At 47.9% G+C, this 11034-nt stretch overlaps 1 protein-coding gene across 1 annotated transcript in view; it reads right to left on the reverse strand.

Annotated features, from left to right (window-relative positions):
• Positions 1 to 67: 67 nt before the first annotated feature.
• The window catches only part of SCN8A (sodium voltage-gated channel alpha subunit 8), a 178931-nt gene continuing 167964 nt past the window's right edge, over positions 68 to 11034 (reverse strand). Inside the window, exons 26-27 of the mRNA XM_029955498.1 lie at positions 10109 to 10379; positions 68 to 6732 (exon numbers count right to left, since the gene is read on the reverse strand). Of these exons, the coding sequence (XP_029811358.1) occupies positions 5585 to 6732; positions 10109 to 10379 (1419 nt within the window). The 3' untranslated portion in view covers positions 68 to 5584. The remainder of the gene's footprint in view (positions 6733 to 10108; positions 10380 to 11034) is intronic.

Below are 11034 nucleotides of genomic sequence, written 5' to 3' on the forward strand. Positions count from 1 at the left end.
CCCCCCCCCCCCAGGCCAAGGGGCTTTGCTGTGAGAGCAATGACAGAATGACAGGCCAGTCCAAGAGGAGAGTTGAAAACAAGATTGACGTAACCCTTTATTGCAAATTCTAAAGTAAAAAGATGTACAGTACAAAGTAAAATTGAAATTTCAGACTATAAACTTCCAATCCACTTATGCATTCTCATTTCTCAAGCATTTCTGCCATTTCCGCGTAAACGGAACAGGGAACAAGTCGAGGTGGTGAGGGAAGGAGATACAGCAAGGGAAAAAAAGTTAAGTGTCTAGAATAATCACAAACCCCAGAAGCAAGTGAAAGGAAAGACATTTTCTCGACCTGCTGTCCTGGTGATGAGAAGCGGGGGTGATTGGAGCAGTGCAGTTTAAAATGGCTCTCAGAATAGCAGCATTTATGGTACCATTTCATCTTCCTTAAGTCCAAATAATACTTTGCCCTTCCCTAGTGCCTTTGCCTCTGTATCTCAAAACACTTTACAAAACATTTAGTTAAAGCCTCACAACACCCCTGTGAGGTAGGTCAGTATTATTATCCCCATTTTACAGATGAGGAAACTGAGGCACAGAGAGGTTAAGTGACTTGCCCAAGGCCACACAGCGAGCCAGTGGTTGAGCTGGGGATGGAACACAGGAGTTCTATCCCTTTTCTGGAACCACTGGACCACGCTCCCCTTTACCTATATACATTCTTCACACACACACACCACACGTGCACACCCGCCCACCCCACCCCACTTAGCCTCTATGTACAGCAAACAGCAGTGGGGGGCAGCGGCAGGGGGTGCCTCAGGAGCATTTGAACAGAGGAAATCTTGGAAAAGGAACCCAAGAAAGCACAGACCTGAGCCACAACACAGACCCTGTGCAAACCTTGGGCCCCTCCTGACCCAGACTTTCTCCTCTCTCCTGATGTCCCCCTGGCTGGCTAGTTGCAGCCAATTCTTTAGGGGATGGGGGTACCTGAAAATGAAGGAAGCTTTTTGCAAAACTTTGGGCAACATCTGAGAAAAGAAAGAGGCATCCTTACAGAAGATGCCCAGGACTCAAGTCACAAAGTCGTAACCCATGGCAATCTCACCTCCACAGCAGGCCTGGAGGCTGGGGCGAGGGGAGGAGGGTGGGGACTGACCTACCAGCCAACTCTCTCCAGAGTGGAGCTACTGGAGCGGACTAGAGTGGGCACTTCAAAATCCTCCTGAGAGTGTTCCTGGACCAGGAGACATGGCCTAGAGAGGGATGTCCCCAAAGCAGGGCAGGGGGAGGGAGGGGGAGCGGTGCCCCTCTCTCCTGCACGGATGTGAACAAGACCAGCCGTAGTCTGCTGGTGTATGTGTCGGGGTGATGGAGGGCAGGGCCCAGCATTAGCTAGCAGAGTGGAGACTATTGGGCATTGTGCTCGCCCGAGCTTTGGGGCATCAGGATAGCTCTTTTCTTAGCATACTGGTGAGAAAGGCAGAAGTGAGGCCGGCCCGGCGGGGTTGGCTTGACATCATCTCCGGGGGCTCTGCCAGGTGGCCTGGTGAAGAAAGGGGTTCGTAGATGGTGAAGCACTGGCCCGGGAGGGGGGAGAACATCACATGCAATGGGTGAGTGGGAGTCTGGGGCAGGCGGGGGCTTGGAGGGTAGGACCTTGCTTTTCTCTCCAATCTCTACTTCTCAGCCAGAACTTAGCGAGAGGACCCTGATTTCTCTCCCTTCTCTTCCCCTCCTTTCCCCACACGTGCTAAGGTCCCGATTCCCAGATCCCTCCCAGGACTCAAGAACTGGGAGAGTCAAGCAACAAACGGACACCAAGACAGGCTTCCCTTGTACAGTAAAAAGGGTCATTTTTATTTCGTTTCCTTTTGGCTTATAGTAGTGCTGTACTTTGTATCACGTCTCATGTAGAGCAGTGTTGGCCTCCATGCCGTCACTAATACACTAATCTTCCCTAGTGGTCTTTTACAGACTTACATTGGTCGCGGCGGAAAAGAACAGAACTCTGGGCGCTGTCGTTCCAGGGGCTTTGAGCGGGAGCTTCTGCTTATTTCTCCCCAGTCAACTTCCGACACCAAAGGTGGTTCGTTTAGAGAAGTGGGAGTAGGCTGTGTTGACTTGGGACATTTTTGCTGCTCTCGCCCTCCGAAGTACGGGGCCTCCTCAGCCTGAGCAGCAAGGGGGTTAAGGAAAGAAGAGGGGAACGTGTTTTTCACACACAAACCAGCAACCGTGTCAGCTGCTGCCCAGTGGCTTTGGCTCTGCATTTTAAATGAACAGCATCGCACGTCTTTTTGCTTTTTGTCTTTTTTTTTTTTTTTTAAAGGTGAATTGTGGAGTATAAATACTGCACCAAGGACCCGGCTACAAAAAATAAATATTTATATTATATTTATATATCTATATATATATATGTGCAGTGATACTGTGGCTGCTGCTGCTTTTTGATTGGCTTCGTTAATATTTGGCAAAGCGCTGCCACTTACCCATCCCATGAGGGCGTAGGAAACCGTCCTCACTGGTTCAATGCCTCACTGGTTCAATGCCTGTTAAACCGCGGGTGTAAACTGCTGGTGATGGTGTCGTTTACTACCAAAGAAGTGTGGAGCAGGGCGGGTGAGTGAGAGAGTGAGTGAGCCAGTGGGCGGACGGGGAGGAACGAGAAGGTAGGGGAACTTTAAAAAAAAAGAAAAAAGTCGAAACATCAAGTGAAGAGTGCAGGTGGCTTCTCTGTGAAGCTGGCTGATGGGTGTCAGATACCAAGGCCCATGTGTGTTACTGAGGAGCTAGCCGCTGGGGGAGGGGAAGGGCAGATCTTAGAAAATCTCATTAATATGCTCTCGTAGCTTCCTGACATCACTAGCATGAGCACTTGGGGTGTGGAGCGGGGTCTTCTAGCTCTGTTGCCCATCTTAAGACCTAAGAACAATGATGGGGTTTAGCCAAATCTTGCATAGAAGTGGTTAGAATTTATTGCACATTGGAACAAAAATATATACTTTTTTGTTGTTTTGGAAAAGACCATTAGCAATAAAAAATTTTTTGTCTGTCTGTCTGGTTTGGGGATGTACATTGGCTGACAGCATCTAAGTTCTAAGAAGAAAGAAACGTATAAAAAATAAAAATAAACATGACAATGGCATAAGCCAGAAGCCATTTCCTATTTAATAAGTTAATAATTTGTATTTACAAAAAGGCATGCCGAGAAAATAAAAGGATATATTACAGTATTTATAATTTTCTTAAAAAGAATAGCCACACACGTCAGCTTCTGTTTTGTGCTGTTGACCACGTCACCTGTATATGATACTATACATTCGTCCTAGCGGTTAGCGGGGTCACTGAGAGAAATGCTTTTCCAACCTGGTGTCGCGGGCAGTACAAAAGTTCTACGGAGGAGGCCGCGGAAGCAGGCTTCGGAGAGCCGGGCAGAGGTTTCTAATGGTCCAAGAAGATAGAAAGCTCTGCCTATGGTCTTGCTGTGTTTGTTCTACGCAAAACTCGTCAGGCGGATGTGCGGTTCCACCGAGCGCTTCTGTTACAAGGCAGACTGGTGTGTCTGATCGCGGGGGTGGGGGTGTCTTTATCCCCCCTCTACTTTATGGTTCAGGAGGAATTTAGTTTGATTTGGTTCGCATGTTAACGTGTCTCCTCATTCTTTGTCTAGACCTCCTGACACGCTCAACTGCAGCATCTTGGTTTTGATCTAGTCATAGGATGAAAAACCCCTGGACTAAAAGCTGTCTTCCCTAAAGTGGGAGAGGGGCCAGAAGACGGATGCTCCCCCTCAACCCCCACCACAAGGCCACCCTCCGATGACAATGGGCAGGTCCATAAGCAGGCGGCACAACAATGACAACGGGCTGAAAGGGAATGTGCCGGGAGGGCGGGTGAGGGGAAGCTGCAATGTCTTAGGAATTAATATTGAATCGCTTTCTCATGAGAATCGGTACGATAAAGAAACCAAGCGGGCTTGGTTCAGAGGCGGCTCCATCTCTACCTCGGGTCCCACCAGTGACGATTTGTTATCTAGAACGTGACAAGAAACCACAGCCATAGCCCAGCGCTGCTGCCCTCAGCCACCTGTGCAGGTAAGAGGGAAATCCTGCTTGGTGGAAAGATGAGATGGAAGCAAGAGGAATCATGCAGTGTGTGAGCTTGTGACAACCCTCTGCCGAGGGAGAGGCCTGTTCAGGAAATCTGAATCCCTCTCCGGCTGGACCCAAGCCCGGAGAAAGCCACAGTGCAGAAGGAGGGGACACTACCTGAAGGGAGCACCCCACGTCCCTGGGGAAAACTGAAGTTTCCCGAATCACCCCCTAGAGATAAAATGCCACTTTGAATAGCGCTTGTATCTCTGCCCCAAATAAGTGTCAGTTCTCCAGTATGAAGGCTAAACAATCATTGTAAATATTGCGATACAAATGAACTGGTTTTTTGTTTGTTGATTATTTTTTTTTTTGGATTTTTGTTTTTAGCCCTAGAATTTGGTTTTACAGTGACATTATTAATACAAGCCATTCAAGATCCAAGTTTCCCCATGGACGGGACACAGAGCAGCATTAAATAGTTCATCTTTCAAAATGTGCAACAATGGCTGTATGTTAGAGATGTCTGTTAAACATAGACACACAACGGATCCATCCGCTTGTCGGACTGGGTTTGTTTTTTGTTGGTAGTGGTGGTCAATTGGTTGCTTATGTTTCCCTACCTGAAAGGTGTATGAAAGACTTCTAAGAATTCGTTAAGGAATTGCAGCGGGTATGGAATGCTTACCATTTTTTTTTCCTCCAAATACAGTGAACGGTGCCGGGCTGGGTCCTGTCCAAAGGCTGACCCAGCGCAGGGGACAGGATTAGTAGTGTCCTGTGGTGTATGGGTCTCATGCATGACTTCTGATCACGGCATGCCATCATGCAAATCATTTCTACGCATTGAACGAGCACAATGTTTGGAATCGGCCTGAGCAAGTCCTCCTCAGCCTGAAGAAACCTGATTGTTCTCCCCCACCCATCTCCAAACCACGTGACGCCCATGTGGAGAAGATGCGGTTTATGTCAAAGAAATGGACAATTAAATGACATGGGCTAGATGGAAGTGTGTGTGTGTGTGTGTGTGTGTGTGTGTGTGTTTCTTTTTGCTGCTTAGCTTAACTAATGTAAGAATGCAAATATAGTTTGCATGAACAAACTTTTTAAAGTGATGCTTTCTGCTTCTGAGAATCACCAAAATGAAAAAAATAAATAAAATCCATTGGGCTGCAGTGGAATATGCTGGTCCCGGCAGCCTCGCCTCTGGTTTTTGTATCCTGTTGGTTTTGTCCTAAGTTGCATTGACGGATGTGGAACATGCAGTAACCACCTGCCCAAGCGTTAGAAAATCTGTGAGTCCAGGGAGCAGGGTCCTTTGCCCTCGGCAGGTCACTGCTCAAGATGCAACCATGTTACATGGTAAGCAGACTACGTTTGGTATAGATCTTCGGGTTAAAGTGTCTCCACAGCTGTTCTGCATTGATAATATTCAGGAAGTTTGTAAACAATCTTTTGCTTGCGAGTATTACATCTGTACAATATTTCATTTTTGCTCGCCTCTAACACTTGGATTCTCTGACCTCTTTTTGTCTTTTGGCTCTTTCCCTTCGTCCTTCCTCTGCCCGTTGCTGTTTCTCCTTCTCAGGCTTCGTTACACTGTCATAGGATGGGAGGGAGGCTGTGGATGGGGTGCTCTCTTTTTTCTCCCGGTGTGTGCCTCCGTTCTCCAGCTTATTGGAAGTGGTCTTTTTGCTAATGAAGCCCCTTCTCGCTAAATGTCCCCGGTAGGCGCGCTGCAGGACCACGGCCGACACCTCCTCCTGCTTGCGCCGTAGCGTGGTCGTGATCGGCTCGTAAGACACTTTGGAAGGATTGGATGCCACGAACCGCTCCTCCATCTGCTGCCGGAGGATGTCCAACTCCCCGCTGTCCCCCAGGACCCGCTTGGTGAAGGCAAAAAGGATGTCCAAGCAGTGGATGCGATCCCCACTGACCATCGGCAGATCCATGGCAATGAGCTCGATGGTGTTCGGCTTGGGCACTCGGAGAGGGTGCTCCAAAGCGTCTGCAAAGTCTGCCAGCTTACAGTACTCAATGAACTGGGTGGCATCTGGGTCGAACTTCTCCCAGATCTCATAGAAGGTCTCAAAGTCATCCTCGCTCAGAGGGTCCGCGCTCTCCTCTGTGGCCACGCTGAAGTTCTCCAGGATGATGGCAATGTACATGTTCACAACAATTAGGAAGGAGATGATGATGTAGCTGACAAAGAAGAAGATGCCCACTGAGGGGTTCCCGCAGTCTCCCTTGAAGCCACTCCCTGGGTGCTCCTTGTCCAGGCTGCAGTCAGGGGGACGGTTCAGGATGGGCAACAGGAGGCCATCCCAACCAGCTGACGTCGTGATCTGAAACAGGCAGATCATGCTGTTGCCGAAGGTCTCAAAGTTGAACATGTCGTCGATGCCAGCCTCGTGCTTCACGTAGGCGAAATTGGACATCCCAAAGATGGAGAAGATGAACATGACCAGGAAGAGCAGGAGGCCGATGTTGAACAGAGCAGGCAAGGACATCATTAAGGCAAAGAGCAGGGTGCGAATCCCTTTGGCACCTTTGATCAGACGCAAGATGCGTCCAATACGGGCCAACCGGATGACTCGGAATAGGGTTGGGGAAACAAAGTATTTCTCAATGATATCGGCCAGGAACATTCCTAAGAAGAGGACAGAAGAAGACATGTTACTGAGATTGGATGGAGACGCCTTTCTCTTATGTCACCTGGCACTGGAGCCCTTAAGTTCAAAGGATTTCGGAGAATCAATGCCTTATGATTCCATCACTCTCATGATGAAAAAATACGGAAACGTTTCAAACATAAGGAAAAGCAGAGAAAACAATATAATATACACCTATGCACTTGACATCCAGATTTAACAGACGCTAGTATTTTACCAAGTTTGCTTTCTCTCTTCATCCCCCAAAGCAACCATAATCCTGGAGACGGTGTGTATCCTTCCAGTCTCCTCATCATTTCACTATGTATGAACCCGTAACCATTATACAGAGAGACTGCATGCTAGCATCCTACTATGCTGAAAGAATTATACTGTATCTCTCTTTTTAGAACACGTTTTTTGAGATCTCTAACTTGGTTTTCAGACTTCGCATTATACTTGTGAGATTGACCTCTGGCTTTAAAATAATTTTGGATTGTTGATTTTCACTGGTGAACTGTATTCCCTTTCATGAGTAGGTCCTTATTTATCTGTTTTCTCACTTGAGGACAATTAGTTGTCCCAGGTTTGTGGATGTGTGGCTTTCCGAGGTGTCACTGATGCCTCTCCAAAATGCCATCAAATTTCCATATCCACAAACAACGAATGAGAGGTCCCGGCGCCACCCATGACATCACGACCCTTTGTGATGTTTAAGTTATTCTGCCGTGCCACCACATTTCCAAGTATCTTCCTGGCTCTGAAAAGACATTTTTGGTTTCTTATGGTCCCATGTCCCTACCTTGCCAAAGTAGCTTAGATAACCAAAGGGACCTCTCAGAAGTGGCTTTTAACGCCGAGCTTCTAGACTTGTGTTTAAAGCCACACATCAGAAACAGAATCAGCAGACGAAGATGTTAAGGCATAAGTGGGATATGAAAGTAGAGGGTGACCATGTAAAATCAGAGGGCCTTTTTCTGTTTCTATTTATTTAGGAGTCCACCTCAGCTGGACCACTTGCCTTTAACACTGCAGAGCAATAATGGGAGCCCAGTGAGGGACCACAGGAGGAAGGGGACACGGAAAGGTTGTGACACGGCAGCTGAAGGGAAGGCAATGATATGTTGTGTTTCTTCAGTGCCTTCTCTTGCTGTTGAGGTTCTGATGAGACAATATGAACTTCTACTGACAGGAAGGATTTACTTTGAATAAAACAATATCTTTCAACCCTAAGGATTCAGAAATACTGGGGGAGTGCACTGCAGAAGCCTATGTAATCCCCTTATTTGAGCCTTTCTTTTTTTTAAAGTAGGCTCCATGCCCAATGTGGGGCTTGAACTCACAACCCCAAGACAGAATTATATGCTCTACTGATTGAGCCAGCCAAGCGCGCCACCTGTCCCACACACCCCCACTCTTATTTGGATAAATTTTAAGCTAGGACAGAATCTTAAGTTTCAGAAAGGGATGAGATGCAGGAAGTTTGGACAGCCTCTTGGGGCCTCTTCTGGGGCTTGTATCCCATGAAGTATTTGAGCTTTCAAGAAAATCTCCACCTCGGCCAGGACCCAAGATGAACTCTCAGCTCTCTTCTTTTTAATGTTTCAATTGAGTCATAACCGGTGCCCATAAGAAGTTAGGTGACATCTGTAAAACTTTCATTTTGAGTCTGATGGGCAAGTGGGGCTTCAGAGAGAAGATGCCAGTGTTTGGTTTTATATGCTCAATGTGCACTTGTCCCCAGAGAAAAGGGGAGAAGGATGGGCAGGCAGCATTCCAGGCAGCAGGAACACCACTTAAGGGGGCTTCTAGGAGGTTCCAGGGTTAGTTTTACCATAATTCCTCTTACTTTAAAAAGATAACTTCTATGCTTTTCTTTCTGAACAAATCAATACTATTTAGTAAAAAATTCCAATCGTCAAAAGCCATACTATCCTTCCTCTTTACTTCTGAGGATCATCTGAGAATAGGGTGCATGGTCTGGATGCGGGCTTCCCATCACACTCAATGATGGGTGGGCAGGAAACAGTCAAGAACAGTGGACAGGGTGACACTGTCCAAAGTGGGTCCTGTGGGAGGTTAGCAGTGTGGATTTGAGGCCAGGGGCTGGGCCTGAACCCTGCTCACTGGCTGACTAGCCTCATGTCTTGGTCACTGCTCTGTGCCTCAGTTCCTCATGATACTCAGACAGTTGTCATGAGGACTAGAGGAATGAAAACAGGCAAAGCACTTAGAAAAGTGACCGGCACATAGGACGTTCCATTAAAACAGAAGATACCCTTCACATGGCTTGACAAAAGGGTATTGTGATCAACTAAAGGTAGGATGGTGTGTTCAACAATTCTTTACTATAGGGCTTCCAAGAACCTTCTATAGACTAATGTGCCCTGTGGCCCTCCAAAGGGAAATGCAATGTACAGTGTTACCCAAAGTAATTTCATCATCAGGGGGTCTTTTCTTGCAGGGGAGATGTATGGGATTAGTGCTTCATGCAATGACACGTGTTTGGACGTGCTGGTCCAGAGGACAGAACTAGAAACTGACACAGGCCAAAGGGAAGGCCAGCTGCCTTCGGGAGCTCACAGTGGTCACCTTGCTAAGCCAGCCTGGCCACCAGCTCTGGGGCTGGTTTCCACAGGCCTCGGGCACCCTCCCTCTGCCAGCCTACGCCAGGTATACCTACCTGGAAGCAAGCCAGGATTTCACTATTTCCTCTGCCTGCTAGGGTATCACCCCTTGCATGCCTTTAGGTTGAAGCAAAATGTCATACAGTTGGTCTTAAGATCCAGCCTGAGTTCTGCCTCTGCCATCTCCTAGTTGGGTGACCTTGGACATCCTTACAGAAGATTAAAAAATAGGCTGTTTCCTGGGCTGTCTTAAGGGTCAAATGAGATGATAATGCCAGGGAAGAAACTCTCAAACTGTACCTGGCACACAGGAAAACCTCAGTGAAATGAGCACTGCCATCACCACCAGAATACTCTTAGACCATTTTCACTAATACCCAACCAACCAATCTCTTGCCATCCCTTCTTCCACTGCTACCGCAGTCATAGTTCTTTTTTTTTTAAAGTTTCTTTTCCCTTCCCTGTTAACTTTAAATTCCTTGAAAGCAAACAGCCAAAACTAAATCAATCATTCCCTCACCTTCAACAAGGGAATTCATGATCCAAGACTACTACGAACATGCAGAAGAAACTCACTGACCGCGGAACCTACTAGCCAGGCCCACGAGACGACTTAGGGACACACACGGGCTTCAGCTGTGAGAGGAGCGGGCCTGCACTGCACACCCGCGACGCCGCTGCTTTCCCAGGAACCTCATGCTCCAGGCCAGTGAGGTCCCCTTCCCCTTCCCTCTCCAGTCCCACTTACCCACAATGGAGAGAATGACTACCACGAAGTCAAAGATGTTCCAGCCAATGGTGAAGTAGTAGTGCCTCAAGGCAAACATTTTGAGCACACACTCACAGGTGAAAAAGATGACGAAGACCAGGTTAATCCAGTAGAGAATGTTTTCCATCTGTTTGCTCTGCGTATCTGTCTCCACCATCATCGTCACCATGTTAAGGCAGATGAGCATCATGATAACAATATCAAAGGCTTGTTGAGTGACAAAATCAAAGATGATACCTTGGATTTTGTTCTGGAGGTGGTGGGGTGGGGGAGGGAAGATAGAAGAGCATTCATGAGAACGTTTCCGAGCAGACTGTGGACAGTGCCGTCCTGTTCATCAGAGCGCCCGCCTTTCTTTTCTGAGACACTGGCCAGCTCTATCCCGCTGCTCTGTCAGGAAGTCAGGAGCATGGACACACCCCGACAGCAGTAGTCACTTCCCCCAGAGTTTTCTAAAACCGCCACGCTTCTCTTTTGTGTCTATGCCATGCCACGCTTCCTATGTCTTCCTGCCTGGCCAGCTGCTCCTGTTCAGCCCGTTTCGGGGGCCATGTCTTCCCTGACTCAGTCTCTTCTTTATCCACACTGTCTCCCCAGGAGAGCTCATCTAGTCCTACTGCGTACATAGCGTCTATGTACTTAGTTTTCTTGAATCCTTTCCTCTGAAGCTGTGTGTTGCTTTCCCAACATCTCAGACCCAACAAGTCCTTCCTGGCCCCTCACCCAACCCGCTCCTCTCACCTCTCACTTGTCTACCCAGGCTCCAAGCCAGAAACCCGAGGGCCACTCTTGCTGCTGTCCTCTCCCTCTTTCTTTGCTTAACACGCTGCAGGTCCTGCTGATTCTTCTGAATTCACCCACGTCACCTCACTTCTGTCAGCCCTTCTCCAGCCCAAGCACCAGCA

This window comes from Suricata suricatta, chromosome 10 (assembly GCF_006229205.1).
Source record: "Suricata suricatta isolate VVHF042 chromosome 10, meerkat_22Aug2017_6uvM2_HiC, whole genome shotgun sequence".
Taxonomy (NCBI): Eukaryota; Metazoa; Chordata; class Mammalia; order Carnivora; family Herpestidae; genus Suricata; species Suricata suricatta.